Below are 25,186 nucleotides of genomic sequence, written 5' to 3'. Positions count from 1 at the left end.
AAACTATATAATCTTACAGGACCACTGTCATTAACAAAAGTGATTTTCAAAGGTGCATGTTATGTATGTGTGTGTGTGTTTGTGTGTGTGTGTGCATGCGTGTACCTGAAGAAAGAAGAAAAGACAGTCATCTGACATCTTAAGCTACTCAGGAGGCTGAAATCACAGCATCATCCTTAGTTCAAAGCCAGCTCAGGCAGAAAAGTCTGGGACACTATTTGCAATTAACCAGCAAAAATTTGGACTGGAGGTATAGCTCAAGTGGTATAGTACCAGTTGTGAGCAAGCAAACTGAACAAGAGAATGAGGGACAGACTATACCACAGAAAAAGAAGAGTGTATATGTATATGTATAAATCGCAAACCTATGACAGATGTAGCTTTTATATCTTCTCACATTGTTTTGTAGACTGCATGGGTTCTAGTGCATTCACTGAGGGAGGAATGTATGGGAATGGAAAGCAAAACAGAGGAGATCACACAGCAAGATTAGAGAAGGCAAGAAGCTCACATAAAGGATTGAAAATGGGCACAGTCATGAATTAAAGAACAGAGCCTGCCACTGCCAAGTACTTTGAGCAATGAAATTCACAATGAACTTCAAATATTAAGGAATCAAATGCCAATGGAACTACTTGGTAGAAAATGTTTGAAACTACTTCCAGAGCAATTTCTTGCCAAGTGGAAAATTCATAAAATATATCTGGAACAGTTTCTTTATAGCATATAGACTAAGTCCTGTCTTCTTTGAAAGACAAGTAAATTATGCCTACACTGTGAAAGATGTTTCCCTCTGCAATGAGATTAAATTTAAGATATTGGCTATGTTTCCAAGGCATACCTGATTTCTATATAGAATTTATTTTTATCAATATAGAAATTTACATGCAATCTTAAATCTGGAAAGATTAAAAGAGCATTATGTTTTGATATTCAAGGGATGAATTGCTGGAGTCTTTGTTCAGTTTAAAGCCATCTTTTTGCTATCAATTAAATCATAATGTAATTGTCACTACTGTTATTTTATCCCCCTCCTACTAGTGTGTGTGTGTGTGTGTGTGTGTGTGTGTGTGTGTGTGTACGCTGCTTGAATTCAGAGCCTGGTTCCACACTCCTTCGTTTTTATTGTTGTTGTTAATTAGAGATGTAACTGTCAAGAACTCTCCTGCCTGAGCTAGCCTTCAAGCTATCATTCTCAGATTTCAACCTTCTGAACCTTTCCTGTTTTAAAATAAGTAGATTATCGTTAAAAAAAAGTTAAAGGAAATAGACATGTAGAATCACAAATATAAGTTGTGTAGAATATTTTTGCCATTGTTTCTTTTAAATTTTCACGATGCATTTTCTGCCAATGATTAAGATTTCTGAAATCTTGATTTGCACCTAAATATGTACTACAGTATGGCAGTATCATCATTATTCACCCATTCAAATTTATAAAAACAGTTACAGGTTTTTTCCAGTTTTATTGTAACTAATGCTTTAATGAAGAGTTTTGCTGATAAAGACTTTGAAATTATTATAAAGATTCCTAGTAAGATAATTTTAAAACAAAGAAGGGAAGAAAATAACTAGCAATACTGCCCTCTACAACCTGTATACCCACAGACCCCAAATTTTTCTCCTGTGAAGTTCTTGATAACTTGTGTCAAATATCTAAATAACATTGTAATCAGTGACGTAAGTGACATAATTGCATGTTGACTACATCTTAAAAAGCAAAGAAATGATTCATTCCTACCACCTCTGCCTTCTCGCCAACAACCCATACATTTTTAATTTTTTTTGGGGGGGGGGTCCGGTTGTGGGGCCTTAACTCTGGGCCTGGGCGCTGTCCATCAGCTCTTCAGCTCAAGGCTAGTGCTCTACCACTTGAGCCACAGCTCCACTTCCGGCTTTTTTTCTTTTTGCTTATGTGGTGCTGAGGAATGGAACCCAGGGCCTCAGGCATGCAAGGCAAGTGCTCTGCCACTGAGCCAACTTCCCAGCCCACAACCCATACATTTTTTATTATATATATTTTTTATTACGGTATATCTGTATGATGATACCTTTATGACATTAGAGAAAGCTTAAATTATGACTTTTTCTAAGTATTTTATTTTATTTTAAATTGTATTGTAAAAGTGATGTACAGAGAGGTTGCAATTACATGATTCAGGTAATAAGTACATTTCCTTTTGAACAGTGTCACACCTTCTTCATTCTCTACCAGTTTTTCCCCTCCCTATTTTCCTCCCTTCAGAGTTATATAGTTCATTTCCCTTATGCTCTTGTAATACGAAATGAGAAAAATAACCATTCCTACATTTCTCACTAACTGATGCTGTCAGGGACATATTTGTCCTTTCACAGTTTTAACAATGGTATTTGATTTTAAGCAATCATTGCTGCAATTTTCAAATTAAAATATAATTGAGATCCATTCTAATAGGTGGTCCAAATGATAACTATAACATGAGCCTTAAGAATTAAATCCTGCCGGGCGCTGGTGGCTCACGCCTGTAATCCTAGCTCAGGAGGCTGAGATCTGAGGATCGCGGTTCAAAGCCAGCCCGGGCAGGAGAGACCAGGCCGTGAGACTCCTATCTCAAATAAACCACCAGAAAACCGGAAGTGGCGCTGTAGCTCAAGTGGTAGAGCACTCGCCTTGAGCTGAAGAGCTGAAGGACAGTGCCCAGGCCCAGAGTTCAAGCCCCATGACCGACAAAAAAATAAATAAATAAATAAAAATAAATAAAAAATAAAGAATTAAATCCTTTGTGTATTTGAAAGAGGTTGACATGTCATACATTCTTCCCTGAGGTCGAGCTCCTGGCTCCTGTCACTGCAAAACTGGCTTTGGAGGAGTGGGCTGTGATCGATGTGCCCGCGGTTACACTGGCTATCCAGAATGCAAGCCCTGCAACTGCAGTGGTTTAGGGAGCACAAACGAAGACCCTTGTTTGGGCCCATGTAGCTGCAAGGTATGCTGTTTGTCTTTCACAATGCCCTACTCTCAAGACCCAAGGCCTTTTCCTTGTGTTCTCTCTTACGTCTTCTTGGCATGAAGCAATTACAGCCATGTCTACAAATACCTACTATCTATTCACCATGTCTATAAATGCTCATAACATTCATCGCTGAACAGATGTATCCATGACCTGCACTTATCTACAAATTACAAAATACTCTTGCAAAGTCTTTCATGTAAGCTTGAAACAGTTGGTCCATGCTTTTAATCCCAGCTACTTGGAAGGTGGAGGCACAACGATTGCAAATTTGAGGTCAAGTCAGGCAAAGATAGTGAGATCTTGTCTACAAAAAATATAAAAATAGGGGCTGGGAAGGTGGCTCAGTGTAGAGGGCTTGCCTTGCATGCCTGAGACCCTGGGTTCGATTCCTCAGCACCACATAAGCAAAAAGAAAAAAGCCGGAAGTGGCGCTGAGGCTCAAGTAGTAGAGCGCTAGCCTTGAGCTGAAGAGCTGAGGGACAGCGCCCAGGCCCAGAGTTCAGACCCCACGACCGGACCCCCCCCCCCCATATATATATATATGTATATATATATATATACATATATATATATATATATATATATATCAACAAAAGGGACTGAAAAAATACCGCATATATACTTGTCTGGCAAGTGCAAGGCCCTGGGTTCAATACCTATTACTTCAAAAAGAAAAGACTCCCTCTCATTGTTCATTTCTCATCTAGCCTATTCATTTAAAAATGCTATTCATAGTACTCAAACATGCAAACACTTTGAAATTTTAATTTGCTCAAATCTATATGTTAGCATCTACTTCTAGAAACAATTGTGTTTAAATGATACTCTGAAGTCTGAAGGTACCTTAAAATTCTCACCATCGCTAATTCTTCTGTTTAATTACAGAAGAGTAAGAAGATCTAGTAGAACTGATTTGAGACTCAATATTTTCTCCTCAGAGTGCTTTTAGAAATGCAATTTTATTTGTTGTACATTCTCCAGTAATAGCTCATCCTGTTAGCGTCAAGGGATGCATTACACCCACAATTTTCACAGAGAGGAAGCAGAGAGACATGCACTAGTCTAAAATGATAAGATTGGTTTATTTGTAGTAATCAGATGGCTACATTAACTGAGAGAATAAATAATTCCATGGAAATAGTATCATGCTGTACTGTTTTAAAAATGAAAGTCCTCTTTCGCCCCTTACATTTTAATTCTAAACAGAACCTTACTAAAAGTTTTTCTTTTATTAATTTTTTAATCTTCACAAAAAAGTTATCAAAATGTTGTATGGTTAGAGTTGATATATTTGAGTTTTAGATAGGTACATATACAAACAGTAAGTAGTAATGTTATAGAAATATTAATTGTAACAGTAAATGTATTTGTATTGGGACAAGACTATTGAGCTAAATATAATAACAGTTATATAATAGATGTGTATTATTATACTAAGGACCTATCTTTTGTAGGGCCTTATATTAGGTATATTCGGATGTTAATATACCTAACATTAATCTGTATATTAAGTCTGCATGTTAGACACCTATCTTGGACTACTGCAATTATTTTATCTACATTACTTACTAGCTACCCAAGTGAGCAGAATGTCACTAAGTTCTGTGTAAACAATTATCAAATAGTAGAATATAGTAGATTTTCTAAATTTAGTACATCTCACTCCAATAGTATCTGAAATGAAAAATTGCTCTTGTACCCCAAGATTGGATAGCAGTCTGTGAGTGCGGACTTGGTCAGGATACTCTTTTCTCTGTGCTGAACTCCTCTGAACAGTCCCGCAGGGTTTTAGTACCCCTTCTCTAGTAATGTTTACCAAAGCATATTGAGGGTGTTTCATTCAGTCTGCAAACTTGTAGAAATTTCAAACCTTAGCTACTTAATAAACAACAACAGCAGTAACGACAGGCAATAAGAAGCTTATGATGGAAGAGGAACTTCCTTCTTCTGTAAAGTGGAGAAAATTAGGCCAGATAAAAAAGGAAGCATTACTCTAGCTATCATTTATAGACTAGTGATGTTGAATATGTTTCAGAAAAAGAGGAGCAAACAAATACAGGAAACAAGCCTCATTTCATTCACTTTGGGAAATGCAGCAGGAAAGCTAAAACAGGAGAGCAGTTTGATTAGTGGAGCTCCCAGGGAAAGCTGCTAATGCCTGTGCTCTGCCTGACTCAACATTGTACTGAGAGTCATTATAATCCTAATAAGAAAAATGCCTCCCATGAAGACACTTGAGACTCTACACACACAATTAAAATGCTACAATAAACAGCAATTAAGAAATAATAAAAGAGATTGAAAAATTAAGTAAATAGCATCATTCAAAATAATGTCTTTGAATGATGTGATATTTTAAATACAAAAATATCAGCTCTTAATTTTTTAGGATTAAAAACTTGTAGCAAGAAGGTTTAGTAAAAAATCTACATAATTACAAAATTCAAAAATTACATGCCTGTAGCAAAGGAATTATATCGTGTATTTTCATAATTATAGCATAGTACACTTTATCTCAATGTGCAAGGAATGTACTGTTAGCAAATGCCTGTTGCCTCTATTCACAAGAGTACTAAATAGCTGAGTAGTTCAATAAACCATGCATAGATTTCAAGAACTGAAAAGAACACTTATCAATGTAGACAGGAGTGTGATAATTCCTTGGCTTCATAAAAATATGACTTGACCTGGGTTTATCAACAAATAATTAACACAGCATGTATTAAAATGATACTAAAAATTGTTGAAGGCTTAATTTCAAGTAAAGTGGTAGAATTTTGACTGAATTGGAAGAATATATATGTATATATATATGAACATATATGTACATTCATGTTCATAGAGAAATGCTATCAAAGCTATTCACAATCAGAATATAAACTATATATATATATAATTACTATATATACACTACATGTAAAACTATATGCATGTATACATGTGCATATTCCTTTCCAACATACAAAATGATCAATAGACATATGCAATGCATTCCTTTAGACTATAAGATTTTTATGGTAATTTTTATTAGAAAGGAATACCTCACTGAAGTATGAAGAAGCTTTAAGGAAATACTTTATTATGACACCTTGGGCTTAATATTTTTCCAGTTTTTTACATGACTGATCTCTAAATGCCATGTTGAATTGATGTCGGCACTGCATTTAAATTCCTGCTATTGCCAAAATGTGCATAATATAGTACATGTGCTACAACACATTTCAATTCAAGAAAAAAACTTTTCAGACTTTCAGGCCAAGGAAGGAAATATGTCAAGCATAAGATCAAAGATAGCTAAGTAATAAAGTGGTGGGCTATCGAAGGAGGACAGCCTTAGTCTGAAGATCAGAGACAAAGTTTGGTGTTTAAATGCTCTAACTAGAGTTTGGAAGTAGGGCTCTTGACTCAGAGGGAAGCTAGAACTGAACTGACTCAGTGTGGATACTCTGGAATTACTTTCAAAAGGGAAACTAGAAAAATTCTCCTGTAAACTTGGAAAAGCAAGCAAAGTTTCCCCTTTCTTTAGGGCTTTGAATAGAGGAAAGTTAATGCATTGTGAGGAGTACAGTCCTCACATCTGTGTTACACATCAAAATGAGATCAAGCCAATATCTCCAATTAGCCAAGCTAATGTGTGTACCACAGGCAAATAGCAAAAAAAAAAAAAAAAAAAAAGAATGGAGAGAGAGAGAGTAAGAGAGAGAAAGAGAGAGAGAAAGGTAAAGAAAAGAACAATAACCTCAACTGAAAATGATCTCACCATAAAAAACAGAGTACACAAGAGGTAATAACTACAGAAGGAAATTAATGTCCAAACAAAGAGAAGGAAAAAGAGAATTTCTCTTCTGAACTTAATGCTTTTCTATCTACCGAATACATTATAAACTGAAAGCATAGTCTAAAATGATATAATCATAAAGATATATAATTCTATTTTCCATAGAGCTCATTAAAATATGTTTAAATGTAAAATCACAAAACTATCATTAAAGAGTAAACAAATAATGAATAATATAATATAAAATAGGTTACTATATTAAAGTAATACATGGTACAGTATCATCTTTCTGATAGATGAGTAAAATTCCATTGTGTATAATATACATCATGTTTTCTTGATCCATTCATCCACTGGTAGGCATCTGTGTTGATTACATATCTTGTTTATGGTAAATAATGCTGCAATGACTATGATTATTTTGGTATCTTTAGTGTGCCCTTGTTTGTGTTCTATTGGATAGATGGTTAAGAGTGGTATTGTTGGGTCATAGGGTAGTTCTATATTTAGGCTTTTGAGGAACCTCCATATTGCTTTCCAGTGTGGTTGAACAAATTTCCATTCCCACAAAAGGTGTACTAGAGTTCCCTTAGGCCACATCTCTACCAGCATTTGTTATTGTTAGTTTTCTTGATAATGGCCATTCTAACTGGAGTGAGGTAGAATCTTGGAAAAATTGTATTAAATGAGGTAATCAGACCCAGAGAAATATGGGTTGGATAGTTTCCAATTTGTGGTGGCTAGAATGTGCCTATAAATCTAAAAGTGAACACACTGGATGATAAAATAAAATACATTGGCATATGATAAATTATACAGGTCTCTAGGAGTATAGTCTTAGGAAAGGAATACAAAGGTGCAATACCTATGTACTTCTGATCATATAAAATAATAGTTATCAAAATGAACTCTTTGTTCATTTTGTTGCTTTTTTTGTTTTCATTTTCTTTTGTATTTTTTCTTTTGTGTGTTTATTTGTCTTCGGGAGGGTAAGAAGGGATACAGAAATGAGAGGAGACAACAATGCTTGATAAGAAATGTACTCATTGCCTTGCTCATGTAATTGTAACCCCTCTGTATGGTATTTTCACATTAAAAAAACTTATTCAAAAAAAGAAATGAAAGGACAAAGAGTAAAGAAACGTAGCAGTGGTACTCACTGGGTACTTTATTGAAAATGAACTATGCAAATTGTGTGTGAGGAGAGGAGGGGAAAACTGGGAGAGAAAGCGAGGGAAATTATGTCATTGTCTCCAAAGAAATGTACTCTTTATCTGATGTATGGAACTGTAACCCTATGTACATCACCTTTATAATAACAATCAAAATAGAATAAAGTAATACATGGGTGAGGATGGAGGGCACAAGTTGGTGGTAAAGTTGTACCTAGCCTATATGAAGCCTTAGATTTGAGCCACAACACTGCAAAGGAACTCAGATACCTGGTTTTGAAAAAAAAAAACAATGTATCATCTCTATAAGTAAAAAACATATGTAATTGTTGAAGTTAGAAAGAAATATGGTTCTTTACTTGACAGGAGTTGACCATAGAGCTTCACACTCAGCTGGCTCGCCTAACTGGCATTCTCCTACTTGAGCCACACCTCCAGCATGCTTTTAGCTGGTTATTTTGGAGAGGAATCTGATTATTTTTTTTAAACCTGGGTTAGAACAATAATGTTCCAGATCTCAGCCTCTTGAGTAGCTAGGCTTACAGGCATGAGCCAGCAGTGTCTAATTGGAAATATGATTCTTTGAAAATTATATGTCAAATTCCATAGGAGGTAGAGATAAAAAATATGGCACAAACTTAATGACGGAATGAAGAAAATCAATGTAAATGTAGAAGTTACCAAAGTAAATGTACTTGAGAAGAAGCAATATTCAAGAAATATTTAAAAAGAAAAGAATAATGAAGAATTAAAAATACATACACAGGGGCTGGGAAGATGGCTCAGTGGTAGAGTGCTTGCGTTGCATGCATGATGCCCTGGGTTCAATTCCTAAGCACCACATAAGCAAAAAGAAAAAAAGCCGGAAGTGGTGCTGTGGCTCAAGTGGTGGAGTGCTAGCCTTGAGCTGAAGAGCTGAGGGACAGCTCCCAGGCCCAGAGTTCAGGACCCACGACCGACTCCCCCCCCCAAAAAAAAATACATACACATTCTTCCTCAACAGGAAGGAAGACATTCAACAGTGTATGACCAATATTAAGATAAACAGAAAAAAAAAGATAAACAGAAAAATACTAAAATTAGTTTTGAGCATCTTAATTGTATTAAGCTATATTGCTATTTTTTGTAAGAAATGTTAAGTGATACATGTATTTAGATAGAAGAGCATTAAACCCCAAAAAGGAGGTCTACTCTCCTTCACAAAATGTAAAAATCTATACATAAAAAGCAGTAGTTTCTCCACAAGTGTGTCATCCACACAGAAGTCTACAAACTATTTAGACCAGTTAATGTCAAGTTTATGATATGTAGAAATACATGGTTTTTTCAATTTTTTTATTGTAAAGATGCTGTACAGAGGAGTTACAGTTACATGAGTAAGGTATGGAGGACATTTCTTGTGGAGCATTGTTACCCCTTCCTTTGTTGTTCTCCCACTATTCCTTCCCTCCCTTACCTCCCTCACTCCTCCCCACTCCTGAAGTTGTAAAGTTCATTTCCAATATAGTTTTGTGAGTATCATTGTTGTAATGGGTCATCCTGTGCCCTTCAGTGTGTTGTTATTCCCCTCCCCCTCCCCAAATTAGACAAACGTATATACAAGATGCAGGGTACCAAAATCAAGTACAATGACAATACGGGATATAACATGGGGGAAGAACATAAAAAGGAAACAAAAAAATCACATAATACATTGAAAACATCAATGACAAAAACCTCTTATGTCCATATCTTGGGGTTAATTTCACTTATCATCATCTTATATGGTCATATTTACATATCTTTTGACTTTTTCTGCTCATCTGATAAAATTATCTTAGACGTATACTAATTATTGCAAAAAGGGAAACCATGGGACCTATATTTCTTTGAGTCTGGCTTACTTCACTTACTATGATTTTTTCCAAGTCTTTTTATTTCCTAACAAATGGGGCAGTGTCATTCTTTCTGATGGAGGCATAGAATTCCATTATATATATATATATATATATATATATATATATATGTGTGTGTGTGTGTGTGTGTGTGTGTGTGTGTGTGTGTATCACATTTTATATATACATATATATCACATTTTATATATGTATATATACATATATATCACATTTTATATATACATATATCACATTATATATATATATACATATATATTTATACCACATAATCTCTCTCTCACACCACATTTTCTTGATCCATTCATCTACTTAAGGGCATCTGGGTTGGTTCCATATCTTAGCTACGGTAAACATAGTCGTGCTGGTAGCTTTAATATGGCCTTGTTTAAGTGAGATTGCTGGGTCATAGGGGAGTTCTATGGGTAGTCTTTTGAGGAACCGCCATACTTGTTTCCAGAGTGGTTGAACAAGTTTACACTAGGGCTCCTTGATACGGGCTGAAATTTTTAATAAAGACCAAAAAACACAACAAATCAAAGAAAAGTTAGACAAATAGAATTTCATGATGGAGGCATTTGTTAGGAAATGGAAAGACTTGGAAAAAATTATATTAAGTGAAGTAAGCCAGTCCCAAAGAATATATATGTCCCATGGCTTCCCTTATTACAATAACTAGTATATGTCTGAGACAAGCAGAAATGGTCAAATAAATTGATGTTAGACGAAATGAACCCCAAGATATGGACTCACATGTTTTTTTTCTTTCTTGCTATTGTTTCTAACATATTTATAAGATGATTTCTTTGTTGCTTTGTATGTTCCTCCCCCATGGTGTAAACCCTGTATTTGATGTTGGTATAATTTGTGGAGGGGAAGGGAAAAAACAAATTGTTTAAATAGGGATACAGGTGGACCCATTGCAACAATGAGATGTACAAGACATTATGTCAAAAAATGAACTTTACAACTTTGGCACGGGGGTGGGGGTGGGAGGGTGAGGGATGGGGGTTGGGAAGGAGGGGAGGGGAGATGGGAAGGGTTGGGAAGGGGAAACAAAGGAGGAGGCAGCAATGTTTGATAAGAAATGTACTCATTACCTTGCTCATGTAATTGTAACCCCTCTGTACGGTATTTTCACAATTAAAAAAAAGAATTTCATGAAACTGCAGAGCTTCTGCATGGCACAAGACATAGCTAGCAAAATCAATAGAAAGCCCACAGACTGGGAGGAGATCTTCACTAGCCACACAATAAACAAGGCTCATATCTAAAATATACTTAGAACTCCAAAAATTAAATCCTCCAAAAAAAAACTTCAAAGAAAGAACCTCCCCATTAATAAATGGACTAAATGAAAGAGAGGCTTCATCTCTGAAGAGGAAGTAACAATGGCCAATAGGCAGATGAAGAAATGCTCAACTTCTCTGGCCATAAAAGAAATGCAAATCAAGGCAACATTGAGATTCCACCTCAGCCCAGTTAGAATGGCTATAATCAAGAAATCTAATAACAAAAGAAGTACATACTTTAAAATAGAGATAGCTTTTAGACATTTTTAAAGAATGTAAAATACAATTTAAAATTCAAAGACAGCTGATAATATACAAAAATCTGTGGAAATCCAGGGAAATGGAAATTGATGATTCAGTGCACCTTATTTTTTCTATTGTGAATTTAGATCCCAAATGCAATGTGAAGTCATCGTGATTTACTCACAAAACATAGGAAAGCAATATGGCACTACATAATATCATTCAGATAACAAAATCCAGTTATCAACTTTGTATCTAAACATTTTGTTCCAAAGAAACTTTTAACAATACACGTACAGAAGTTCATAAAAGAAGCTTAATGTAAGTCTTCCTATAATAAAAATGCAAATATAACTAAATATCCCCCAAATATCAAAATGAATTATAGCATATTAACATTTCATAATCAAGAATTACATTAACCACACACTAAAAGTATTTGAAAAACTATTACCTGTACTGAACATGTACAGTCTTTTCTTGTCATCATTCCCTAAATAATACAATATTACAGCTAGTTGTAAAGTATTTACAATGTATTATGACTTATTAGTAACCTAGTGATCACTTAAAATTTGTAGCAATCCTCTGTTATTTGTAAAGGCTATAAGATTGTGAAAAAAGGGAACTCATTATATTTTTGTGTGTATGTGTGCCAGAACTAGGACTTCAACTCAGGGCTTGGGTAGTGTCCTTAGAGTTTTTTCCTTTTTCATATATATGTATATATGTATATATATATATATATGTATATATATATATATTATTGTAAAAATACTGTCCAGAGGGGTTACAGTTACATGAGAAGGGTAATGAGTACATTTCCTATCAAGCATTGTTACCTCCTTCTTTATTTTTCCCCTACCATCCCTTTCCTCCCAACCTCCCCAACTCCTCCCTCCCTGCCCCACCCGAAATTGTAAAGTTCATTTTCAACAGAGTGTCTTGTACATCTCCCTGTTACAATGTGTCAACCTGTATCCTTATTTAAGCATTTTGTTATATGCCTTCCCCTCCCCAAATTAGAAAAATGTATGTACAAGATGCAGGACACCAGAATCAGATACAGTGAAAACAGGGGTTATACTTGGGGGAAGAACATACAAAAGAAACAAAAGAATCACATAGTATATTATAAGTACATTAAAAACAATAGCATGAAAGAAAAAACCACTTGTGTCCTTGTCTTAGGATTCATTTCACTTAACATCATCTTGTATGGTCATGTGTACATAGCTTTTGACCTAGACATGTCCAAGATATGTTCTAGTTATTGCAAATAAGGGAAACCATGGGACCTATGTTTCTTTGGGCCTGGCTTACTTCACTTATTATCATTTTTTCCAAGTCTTTCCCTTTCCTAACAAATGGAGCAATGTTATTCTTTCTGATGGAGGCATAGAATTCCATTGTGTATATATACCACATTTTCTTGATCCATTCATCTACTGAGGGGCATCTGGGTCAGTTCCATGTCTTAGCTATGGTGAATAATGCTGTGATAAACATGGATGCGCTGGTAGCTTTGGTATGACCTTGTTTGTGATAGTTTGGGTAAATGCCCCAAAGAGGGATTGCTGGGTCATAGGGGAGCTCTATGTGCAGTCTTTTGAGGAACCTCCATACTGCTTTCCAAAGTGGTTGAACAAGTTTATACTCCCACCAACAATGCGGTAGTGTTCCCTTTTGGCCACATCCCTCCACCATCAATAAGAATGACCATTAGACCCATGAAGAAATGCTCATCTTCTCTAACCATAAAAGAAATCCAACTCAAGCCAACATTGAGATTCCACCGCATTCCAGCTAGAATGGCTATAATCAAGAAATCCTTAGCTTCTTTATCATTTTTTATTGTAAAGATACTGTACAGAGGGGTTGTAGTTACATGAGTAAGATAAAACATTTCCTATTGAGTATGGTTACCCCTCCTCTGCCTTTCCCCTATTATCCCTTACCTCCCTAGCTCCCCAGCTCCTCACTTCTCCTCCCCCTCCCCAAAGTTGTAAAGTTGGTTTTCAACATAGTGTCTTGTAGGTCTCATTGTTACAATGCGTCAACCTGTATCCTTGTTTCAGTGTTTGTTATTTCCCTTCCCCTCCTCAAATAAGAAAAATGTATATACAAAGATGAAGGGCAGCGGAATCAAATACAGTGACAAAGCAGTATGGAGGTTCCTCAAAAGACTATACATATACTATACCCAAATGATCACAAACAAGGCTATACTAAAGCTACCAGCACAACTATGTTTATATCAGTATTATTCACCATAGCTAAGATACGGAACCAACCCAGATGCCCCTCAGTAGATGAATAGATCAAGAAAATGTGCTATGTTTCCATCAGAAAGAATGACATTGCCCCATTTGTTAGGAAATGGAAAGACTTGGAAAAATTCATATTAAGTGAAGTAAGCCAGGCCCAAAGAAACATAGGTCCCATGGTTTCCCTTATTTGCAATAACTAGTATATGTCTAGAATAATCTTACCAGACAAGCAGAAAAGGTCAAAAGCTATGTACTTATGACCTTATAAGATGATGCTAAGTGAGATGAACCTTCCTAAGATATGGACACAAGATGTTTTTTCTTTGTTGTATTGTTTTTAATGTACTATGTGATTTTTTTTGTTTCTTTTATGTGTTCTGTCCCTTAGCTTTTACGCTCAAAGTTAGCACTCCATCATTTGAATCACAGATCCATTTCTGGCTTTGTTTATACTGGTTATGTAGAGATCATTGTCTCACAGACTTTCCTTCCTGGGCAAGCATTGAACCAGGATCACCTCAGGTCTCAGCTTCCTGATTAACTAGAATCACAGGTATGAGCCACCAGTACCCCGAAGCATCACTGAATTGTAATACCCACAAGTTGACTAATCCCCCAGAAATACCGAGACAGTGGAACAGTCATTTAATCTAATAAAAGGAACAGCTAAAATGATTAAGATAAATGTAGATGTACTATATAAGCCTTGTTAGATTTTGGAACCTACACATGAAAAATTGCCATAAAGTTATCATTTCATGTTTTTGTAGCACATATGTTTAATAAAAAAGCTTATATGGTATATATTAATTTTAGAATAGTAGTTAATGCTAAAGGAACAAAGGGTGACATAAATAGAAATTAAATTAGAGATAATTCTGTTTAAGTATCTTTAAGCAAACATACAAAGTACTATTGTTTCCTCTAGGTTGTAAGTAATTGCTGTCATATAACCTGTGCTTTCTCATTCTTTAAAATAATTCCCAATTTAAATTTTTTAGATTTGAAGGTATAAAGGGATTGCAGATTGAAACAGATCCAAAAGAAAAGGTTTACTTAGTATAATACTAATCACACTATTATTTATACACCTGTTTTTCCTTATAGTCCTTGTTAGAAAATAATATTAATGAACATTGTCCTCTTTATTTTCCCAAACATGAAAAGAATAATTCAAGACAAAGTATTTATGAACCTTGTACATTATACATTTTAAAATTTGTTCCTTCTTACATATTACAAGAGATAAGCCAATATCCAAAATATACTGAATCTACCAAATACAAATGCTGTCTGACTCTTGGATTTGTTGTAAGTACCTTATGCTAGAAATTGGTTCTTTTGTAGTATTGTTCAGTCATTTGGATGGCAGAATTTGATAAATAATACAAATTGACCTTGATCTCAGTGGGAACATTTGCTTTTATTTTTATCAAAGCCTCAGTAAAAGAGTAAAAATCAAAGTCTGAATTTCCACCTTGTTTTCCTTTGTTTTTTAATGCATTTTCCATTAAGTCCCTGCTAACCCAAAAAATCGTGTGATCTGGTCTTGGCTTGCCTTTCTAGAAGGTAAGCCAATAACTACATTCAATCTATCCTCAAGTCTTGCCCACTGTAACAAGAATCCTGCTAAATAAGAATATGTATGTATGTGTGTATGTATATATGTATGTATGTATATATATATTTAATGTCACACTCTTAATATTCAATATTTTAGCACTGTGGCTTGCCTTAAGCAAAAATCATGTTAACTACCCTTAATTCTTTCTCTTAATTTTCTATTCACTAAACTTCACCTACTTCTTGCCTCTAAATCTCCATTTATCCTGGCTGCATATGGAATAAAACCCTAATCTATAATGACCGTCTTTTCTCATAGCTCAATAGTTTATGAATGAAATCTGTTTTACTGCCTTCGCATTTTTTTTTTGCATATTGACAACATTAAAAGCTCAGCTTGTGAAAAGTAAAAACTAATTTTCATTTGTTCTCTTTTTTCCCCTCTAATTCACCAACTATCTACTATCCAGCTTTGGCACAGTGTGTTAAAAAAATAAACACTCAGCAGTACTGCTAATCAGTTCATTATCTTCCATTTGTTAATTTCCTTTAATACTGGAATGCATTAAATTGAATACCATAATGGAAGGAAACTTGAAATTGAATATGCACACACATAGTCAAAGCCAAGCATGACTATAAAATTCCTAAAGCAATTAGCAGGAAAACCAACATAAATATCACAGCAGATATTCTTCGGTACCTTTGTCAACAGAATTCCCAGTTGACGAACCATCACTGTTGAACATGTCTTGCTGAAGTTGTTCCTAATTTATAAGAAGGCAACTGCATGATAGAGAAAATGGGAAAACTATTGTGACTATTTCTCCAGAGACAACCTGTACTGAGAAAACTATAGCAAAAAGAAAATTGATGTCAGCCCAACAGAGTCTGACTCCAAGAACTCCAAAATAAAGGAATCTAGTAAGGTTTACAGTGGGAAAAAAGAGTAACAAAAAAAATGAAGGACAGCCATCATAAAAGTGGAGCAAGACAGACCCCAACATATTTAATTACACATTCTGTTAAATACATTCAATGGAAGTAATGTCTAAAATAAACATTTTCCCTTCGGGGATGAAACTTAGTTTTTAATGGACAAAAATATATTCATTTTATATAGAGGACAAATGTATTCATGCAACATATCTGCATATATAGCATATTTGCAGTCTTGAAATGTCATGGTGGAGACTATTATGAAAAAAGTGACTGAGCAGGCTCCTTAAGGACATCATGATGATAAGTACATTGAATAGCTTGAAAACACAGTTCTAAAGCAGAGTGCAACATTAAAAAATTCTTCTGTTCTTGTGCAAAGGAGTTCTACTACAAAATATCAGTGATCAGTGTCACTCCCTTTCATAATTTTCCCCCATGTCTCTCAACCTAACCATCCTCTCAAGTTACCTGGTAGAGTGATAGTTTAATATTACAGTATGTAAGGATATAAACAAGTTACGTGGTAGAATGATACTTTAATACTACAGTATGTAAGAATATAAACATCTACTATATGGTACATTTACCATGAAAAAATAACTGTGTTATATTTGATGTTGATATGATTCATCAGAATAATGGTCTAGAAATAGTGAGAGGCTTAGAAATATAAATATCTAGAGCAGCAGAGCATTCTGGAAGTTATACTTTTCCATAGGCTTCAGTGTGAAAACTGTCATTATATATGCAAATTACTAAGAATCATTAAATGGGCCCTAAACAAATAAAATACTAAAACTGAATTGATGAGTTTCCTATTGGAAGTGCCAAGAGATTTAATGAAGCAGATACTAGTTTGGCTAGATAAACTGTTAAAATACCTTTGTGAAACTTATCAACTTATGCTGGCAACATTTTCAAAGTTGAACAATACAAATAATGACCCAAAATAGAAATATCAGTAATTAAAATAACATCTAGACCAGAAGTTGTAAACTCTCATTGTTACTACTAGCAATCTAGTAGTCCAACCTGTGACTTAGAGACTGGGCTAGATGATGTCAAAATATAAGCTATGATCTCTGCTAGCCGTAGAATGGAAAGAATAAATAAAAACTTAGAACAATGGCTTTATTGGTTATAAGTACAGTGGCAGTCCCAGGGTATGTTCAACTCCACTGTTCTCACTGAGCAATTTCCTTCTACCTTGTCATGTCATCTTTGTACATTTTCTCCCTGCTCTGTTATGATCCTTGGGAGGCCAATTTCCTTTTCCTACTACTGTTTCACAATGTAGCCTGTATAGACTTGTTCATCTATTATTTCATATGTAAATGAGTAAAGTAAAAAATAAAGATAGAATGAAAAATAATGTACAGGAAACTTGCTTATAATTTTTATTAATAGCAAAGAAAATGAAATTGTTTGGAGCTTATCCATAAAGCAGATGGTTCACTCCAAAGCTATAAGCCAATCATTAGAGTCCTAGAGGATCTTCAAAAATGATTCAGGAAAGCAAACAGGAGCAGAATTACAAGTGACAGTGTTGTGAGTCACAGAGAAATTTTGAAAAAGCAATGACACCCCAGGAGCCCACAGATCGAATTAGAACCCAGAAACATAGCATTAAGATACTAATCATATAGATAATTATGTAGCATATTACAAAAAGGTGAGCAAGCTTTGCTGCTATGAAGATATACCTAAAAATCTTGAAACATTATATGTCTGCATTACATTGTGTTAGTCTCTATTATATAAAATCAATAATAATCACTGTTTTGTTTTGTTTTTTTTTGTCGATTGTGGGTCCTGAACTCTGGGCCTAGGCACCGTCCCTGAGCTTCTCAGCTCAAGGCTAGCACTGTACCACTTGAGCCACAGCACTACTTCTGGATGTTTCTGCGTATGTGGTGCTGAGGAACCAAACTCAGGGCCTTGTGCATGCAAGGCAAGCATTCTACCACTGAGCCACCTTCCCAGACCCAGTAATCACTGTTTTAAAAGTATGTTTTTACAAAAAAAATTCCAATCAATTCTTCAAGTGATTAATAACTTAGATATATAGTTCGATGTGTACTCTCTCTTCAGTGACCTTGCAAAAGGGAAAAAGGAAATAGACGTCCGTAGTTTTCTACACACACACACATCTAGAAAGAAGAGTTATAAATATAGTTGGCAAAATAGATTTTCTCTCTGATTCTCTATTTCCTACTAATCTCCAGAGGTCCTTTAAGTCAGCCTCAAAAAGTGATAAATGGGTCCTTACCCACCATATTTAGTACTTTCCTGTGTTTTTAATATTTGTACTAATCTAAGAAAACCCCAAACCTAGCAGTTTTGAATGAAATAAATCTCCTGCAATCTGATTAAGAACATTAAGTTTTTTGATCGATTTAACTTACTTTATTTGAGCAATCATTAGGTAAATACTTTCCTAGGTATCTTCATTAATGATCCGTGAATCAAGCAATACTTCAAGCCAGAAGGGATTCAGAGAGCTTTGCTCCTTAATAGGGTCAATATGTATCCATGAAAAACAAAAGTAAAGTACTGATACATGATGGGTTGAATGGAGGCATGTGCTTTGTTTGGGCATGATCTCATTAGTTGGTTCACTGTGACCAGTTCAATCTCAGCTGTTTGAGATTGGCTGAGATATGACCATCTGTTTTAACAATATACCTCTAATAGGCTTGTAGCTAGGGATAAGGATTCAAGATTGTAAAAACTGAGTGCAATTTACAGAATTTAAGGAGTATTCCAGGTATTTATTTAAGATAATAAATAATTCTTATTCCCAGTGACATATACAGAGATATAATTATCTCTGCCAACAAATTAAAATTTCAAGCCAAGCTTCAAGGTTTAGGTGAAATTCTACTCCTGCCAGAAAGTCTCCTGAGACCTTCACACAGGATTCAGTGCCTTCTTTATGTTCACATAATTTATTTAGTTTAAGTCTGGCATACAGTTACCATCTACCTTGCATGCAGATTGATTGTGAGTGTATCTTTTTAACCCAAAGAAAAACTGGCTTTTTAAGACAGAGACTTACTCCCTCTTTGCAGTACCTAGATCTTCTAGCCTACTGAGTTGCTTCAAGTTATTAGATTAAACTGAATATACAATTACTTAATCATAATTTTTCAAGGTCATATTACCAGGCTAAAATGGAGCTAAGGAAAATGTAACTAATGTCTAAAATTTTGCAATTTTTGAACCCAGTCTGAATCGCAGGGAAGTGCTTTTATTTGCTTTTAAATAAAAGTGACTGCAAATAGTAGATTAGACCAAGCAGCAAAGAACACAGTGTACAGAACAGCTGTCCTGTGTCCTCGACTGGAAAAGCTAAATTATAAACATGTTTCATCTTCCCTGCCTGGGTACTCTTTTGAAGATGCTCTTCAACTTCAGCACTTTGGGGATTTATTTGTCCCTATTGGTTTGAGATCAGCTTCATTAGTTTTTCTGTCATCTATCATCTCAAAATAGCTGGAATTTATCCTAAAACACTAAAACTGGTGAGACTGATAGTGACAATACTTCAGTTTGTGTACACCGGACTAGTACTAGAGCCAACCCCTTGCTCAGGGTCCCTCATTAACTAGTTGAAGTAGTAGAAATTATAGGTGGGTCATAGAAATTAAGATCCAAACAGTATCTTTTTTTGAACAAGTTCTCTTGGATTTCAGAAAAACTCTTAGTTTATTCTTACAAATTTTCTATTCATGTATTAAAATCTCTTATATTTTCTCATATTTTATTAACCTTATCTTCTCTCTATTCTTATTTTTAACTTTTTATTAAGCATCTACTGTGTGCATATCACTGTAGCATGCATGAAAAACACTACAATAAGAGACTAATTTAAAACTGATAAAGTTTTATAAAGTTATTTCCAATGCTGTACCAAGAACCTTGTTACTTTCTGGAGACAATAAATATAAACAAGGTAGGATTCCTACCTTGGAAATGGCTATTGTGAGTATCTGGAAAGAACAGTCTTTGAAAATCTAGCTATGCTTCTTGTGGTTCTATAAAACAATGTTTAAAAGACAACAGAATAGAACTGAGAGAAAAGTTTGTTCTCTAAGGAAAAAGAAAACTTCAGAATTGAGATAAAAGGGAAAACCAAAGAAAAGGGGAAATGTGGAGTAATACACATGCAAGGAATACTAAAAATCTGTTTCTTAGAAAACAGGAAGGCTTTATGTAGAAGCATTATTTAATATTAAATATTTATTAAATTGAGAAATTATACCCCTCTCTGTTTTTCATTAGTTTTTTAAATTTAATTTTATTATCAAGGTGATGTAAACAGGCGTTACAGTTACAAACATAAGGTAATGAGTATGTTTTTTGAACATTGTTATCCCCTCCCTTTGTTTTTCATAGTCCGTTTATATTGGTCTGAATCCATATTATTGTTTTACGTAGAAGCAATTAATTTTCTAGTATACTGGAACTAGAATTAATGGAGGGAATCCAAGAAGCGATCACTAAACAAAACAATTTTTTTCCTGTGATATAACTAAATAATTCACTGGCTAATGTGTGAGAGGAAACATTAATAAAAATGGGGAAGAAACTTCCCCTTTTCTACTTATTCTGATCAAGAAACTATTACCACTATATACTCAGTTCCTGCACATGCCAAATACATATACTTGGCTTATATGTATGTATGTATTTTTAGTGTATAGTATGGAAAGTATTTTATTAGTAGTGTAAAATAAATATTCTATTATATATCCAGTATAGTTCAGTGTTTTTAGTTTTATTGTATTTGACGATGAAGTTGATCAGTAACAGAAGGGTGAAACTAAGTGGCACCATTTTCTTCAGACTAACTCTTATCTATCATGTGATTGCCTCCACATTCTTTTTTTTTTTTTTTTTTTTGGTCCGGTCGTGGGGCCTGAACTCTGGGCCTGGGCGCTGTCCCTCAGCTCTTCAGCTCAAGGCTAGCGCTCTACCACTTGAGCCACAGCACCACTTCCGGCTTTTTTCTTTTTGCTTATGTGGTGCTGAGGAATCGAACCCAGGGCCTCAGGCATGCAAGGCAAGCGCTCTACCACTGAGCCAACTTCCCAGCCCCTGCCTCCACATTCTTAAGATACATGATGATCAAAGACAAAAGGAAATAGAGAGTAATAGATGTTTAATGATGAAAGGGATGACATTGATCGAGTCATTGTAGTCATATACTACTTTAGTTGAATGTCAATTCTTTGTACAACTACTTAAAGATAAAATAAAGTTGAAAATAATAAAACCCAGTGAAGTATTGAAAGTCTTTTTATTTAAAACAGGAAGCCTTCATTTGGAAGAACTGGTCAAGAGAAACTATTACATAAACCAAGAGATTATACTTTTTGCTACTCCTTACAGTTGTTCTATTTAAAAAAAAAAATAGAGTTCACTAGCCTTCATAACTTTAAACACAGGAGATCTCCAGTAGTCTTTTCCTCTATAGTGGTTAGAATGGTGCAGATGAGAAGGTAAAATGAAGATTATATGGTCAGTATTCCTCCTACCCAGACATATGCATTGTATGACTGTTAATTTTGAGGGATGTGTCTTCTGGTTGTGAATATACTCTCTCTTCACAGGAGAACGTTGAAGGAGAAGATTGCAGTCGTTGCAAATCTGGCTTCTTCAATTTGCAAGAGGATAATCAGAAAGGCTGTGATGAATGCTTCTGCTCGGGGGTTTCAAACAGATGTCAGAGCTCCTACTGGACCTATGGCAATGTAAGAACCACCTTGCTATTCTATAGGCCCCATCTTTGTTACTGTATCTGTTCTTTGGGAAGAAATGTTGAAGACTGTACATTGTGCAAGATTAGCATATGAACAAATGGAAACTAAGCCTTTTCAACTCAAAGCCTACAATGCTGCAGTGCAGAAAACATGAGATAGTGGCATTAAGAGTTGCAGTTTCTATCAAGATGTTATTTATATAAATTAAGAGAAAGTTGTTCTGTTTCATTTTTGTCTGTTGTGACACGAACTCAGGGCCTGGGCACTGTCCCTCAACTTTTTTACTCAAGGTTAGTGCTCTACTACTTTGAGCCACAGTGCCATTTCCAGTCTTTTGGTAATTAATCAGAGAGCCCCTACACACTGGTGAGGACACTGTGTTTTTCTTGGTCAGTCCACTGATGTCTCTTGCCCAGAAACACTCATCAGACACATACAGAAACAATGTTTAACCAAATACTGATGTCATACTCTGTGTCCCAATCAACCAAATCAACCAAAACTCAAGGTGATATTTTCCTTTTCTTTCTCTTTGCTTTATTTTGACAGGCAAGAATAAAGACTTGTGATGAAATTACAGCAACTAAATGCTTAGAATTTTATTTTTTTGTCATTCTTGGAGCTTTTCTAAATAGTATGTGACTGCCTTAAGCCTGAACTGTCTGCCTAGAAACAGATGAATGCATACAATGGTCTGTTCTTTGCCCTTAAAGTTTTGATTAGTAGAGTGTAGCTCTTTCTTTGAGAGAAAGAGAGAGAGAGAGAGAGAGAGAGAGAGAGAGAGAGAGGCAGAGAGAGAGAGAGAGAGAGAGAGAGAGATCAATAACATGCTATTTTATTTTTGAAAAATAGTTTTAAAAGATTGAGTTTCAAAATAACAGAAGCATATTGGGTATAATTCCCCAGCACATCTCTGAAGAGTCAACCACAGTGGACCATACCTGAGGGAGAAGACTTAAGAGACTGTGGGAGGCTTATGGGTGGGCCTTGTGGTCCTTAAAGCATTATTGTATCCGACCTTTTTCCTCAAAGAGAAATGCCAAAGAAAGGAGGAACTGTTTTCTTTTTTATGAAGCAGAATTCCTTTCTAATTTTCTGAGCCTTTCACTTTAACTGCTGTGGCATGTGTTTTAAATTATACTGTATGCATGTGTTCCCTATAAAATTAGCCATCATGACCCATTGTTCCACAGTTCTTCCTTTCATCACATTTTAGAGCCCTGTGTTTGATATTAGCAAATAGACCTTAGGGAGAATTATGCATTTTCTAAACACCAGCTTTGTTACATATTTGATAACATTTATTGTATATTTAAGGCTATAGGTCAATATAAAAAAATTCTTGGGCTAACAAAACAAGTGGCCAATTGTTTCCTATGACATACATGTCACATGTGCATGATATATATCCCAAAAACACTCTTTGAAATCAACATACATGTCATGATGGTCATATTTGACATACATGTCATAGATGGCATAGATGTCCCAGATGATGCACATGCCACATGTGATGTCCATGCTATGACTGACATGCACATAACATATGGCACACATGCCATAATGACATTGCAACACAATCAACATGCATGTAAAATAACATGTATGCCACATGTGACAGGAATATCATAATTCACAAACATTTCAAAATGGACACAAATGGCAAAATTGACATACATGTTACAGTTGACATGTCAAAATCAATACACATTCACAAGTGATACACATGCCCAAACCAACATACATGTCACAATCAGCACACATGTCACAAACATCTCACCTCTCAAAATTAACATTCATGTCACAAATGACATGCACGTCACCCACAGCATGGATGGTCTAAGTGACAAACAATACACACACCACAATAGACACATTTGGCAAAAATTGACATATATGTCAGACAACACAAGTTAAACCACATGCATATCACAAATGACATGCATGTTACAATGGACACACATGTCAAAATCAATGTGTGTTACAATATGCACACATCTTAAATGACACACATAACACTCAACATACATGCAAGTATTGACATGAATACCACAGTTGGAACATATGTCAAATTTTGGACATGTGTCAAAATTGACACATGTAACAAATGAGTCCTTTATCACAGTGGACTGACATTCCACAATTGCATGTATATCACAACTGGCATGTATGCATGCCACACAAAACATGCATGTCAGAAAGTAAGTGACACTCATGTCAGAATGGACAATTGTGTCCGACAGGTGTCCTGACACACATGTGTCCGGGGACTGACACACATGTCAGAGACAGACATACATGTCAGAATTGACATGGCACACATGACAGAAATAACACGTGCCGGGGTTGACACACATGTCAGGATCGACACGAGTGTCGGGAATGACACACATGTCAGAATTGTGTCCGTAAACATGTCAGAACTGACATGGCACATCTGTCAGAAATAACACACAAGGGGCTGGGAAGTTGGCTCAGTGGTAGAGCGCTTGCCTTGCATTCCTGAGGCCCTGGGTTCGATTCCTCAGCACCACATAAGCAAAAAGAAAAAAGCAGAAATAACACACATGTTGGGACTGACACACATGTCAGGATTGGCACGTGGCCCAACATGCATGTCAGAAGTGAAATGGCACACATGCCAGAAATGACACGTGTGTCAGAACTGGCACACATGTCAGAATTGACCTCCGAACTACACGCATGTCAGAATTGACATGCGCCATGATGTGCCATGTCGGAATCGACATGGGCTGGCACGCATGTCAGATTTGACATGTGTCATGATGTGCCATGTCAGTCGACACACGTGTCGGGGCTGACATGTGTCCCAACACATGCATTTGGGACGCATGTCAGGTCAGATTTGACATGTGTCCCGACATGTGTGTTGGATTCGACATGGCTCACATGTCAGAAATGCCACATGTGTTGGAACTGACACGCATGTCAGAATTGCCATGTGTCCTGACATGCATGTCAGAATTGGCATGTGACTGGCTGGACATGCATGTCAGAATTCGCATGTGACTGGACGTGCATGTCGGAACCGACACACATGTCAGAATTGGCATGTGTCAGGTTGACGCATGTCAGAATTGAAATATGTGTCGGGACTGACACACATGTCAGAATTGACCTGTGCACCAGCACACATGTCAGAATTGGCGCGTGTGTTGGGACTGACGCATGTTGGAATTGACATGTGTCGGGGCTGGCACAAATGTCAGAATGTGTGCTGGGGCTGGCTCACCTGTCGGAGTTGACACGTGTGTC

The 25,186-nt window shown here is 35.7% G+C and overlaps 1 protein-coding gene across 1 annotated transcript in view; it reads left to right on the top strand.

The window, feature by feature from the left end:
- The window catches only part of Lama2 (laminin subunit alpha 2), a 565,166-nt gene that overhangs the window by 236,839 nt on the left and 303,141 nt on the right, over positions 1-25,186 (top strand). Inside the window, exons 10-11 of the mRNA XM_070010715.1 lie at positions 2,806-2,966; positions 21,761-21,901. Coding sequence (XP_069866816.1) covers positions 2,806-2,966; positions 21,761-21,901 — 302 coding nt within the window. The remainder of the gene's footprint in view (positions 1-2,805; positions 2,967-21,760; positions 21,902-25,186) is intronic.

This window comes from Dipodomys merriami, unplaced genomic scaffold (assembly GCF_024711535.1).
Source record: "Dipodomys merriami isolate MVZ:Mamm:240054 unplaced genomic scaffold, mDipMer1.0.p SCAF_8, whole genome shotgun sequence".
NCBI classification, from domain to species: Eukaryota; Metazoa; Chordata; class Mammalia; order Rodentia; family Heteromyidae; genus Dipodomys; species Dipodomys merriami.
This window is presented reverse-complemented; position numbering and strand designations above follow the sequence as displayed.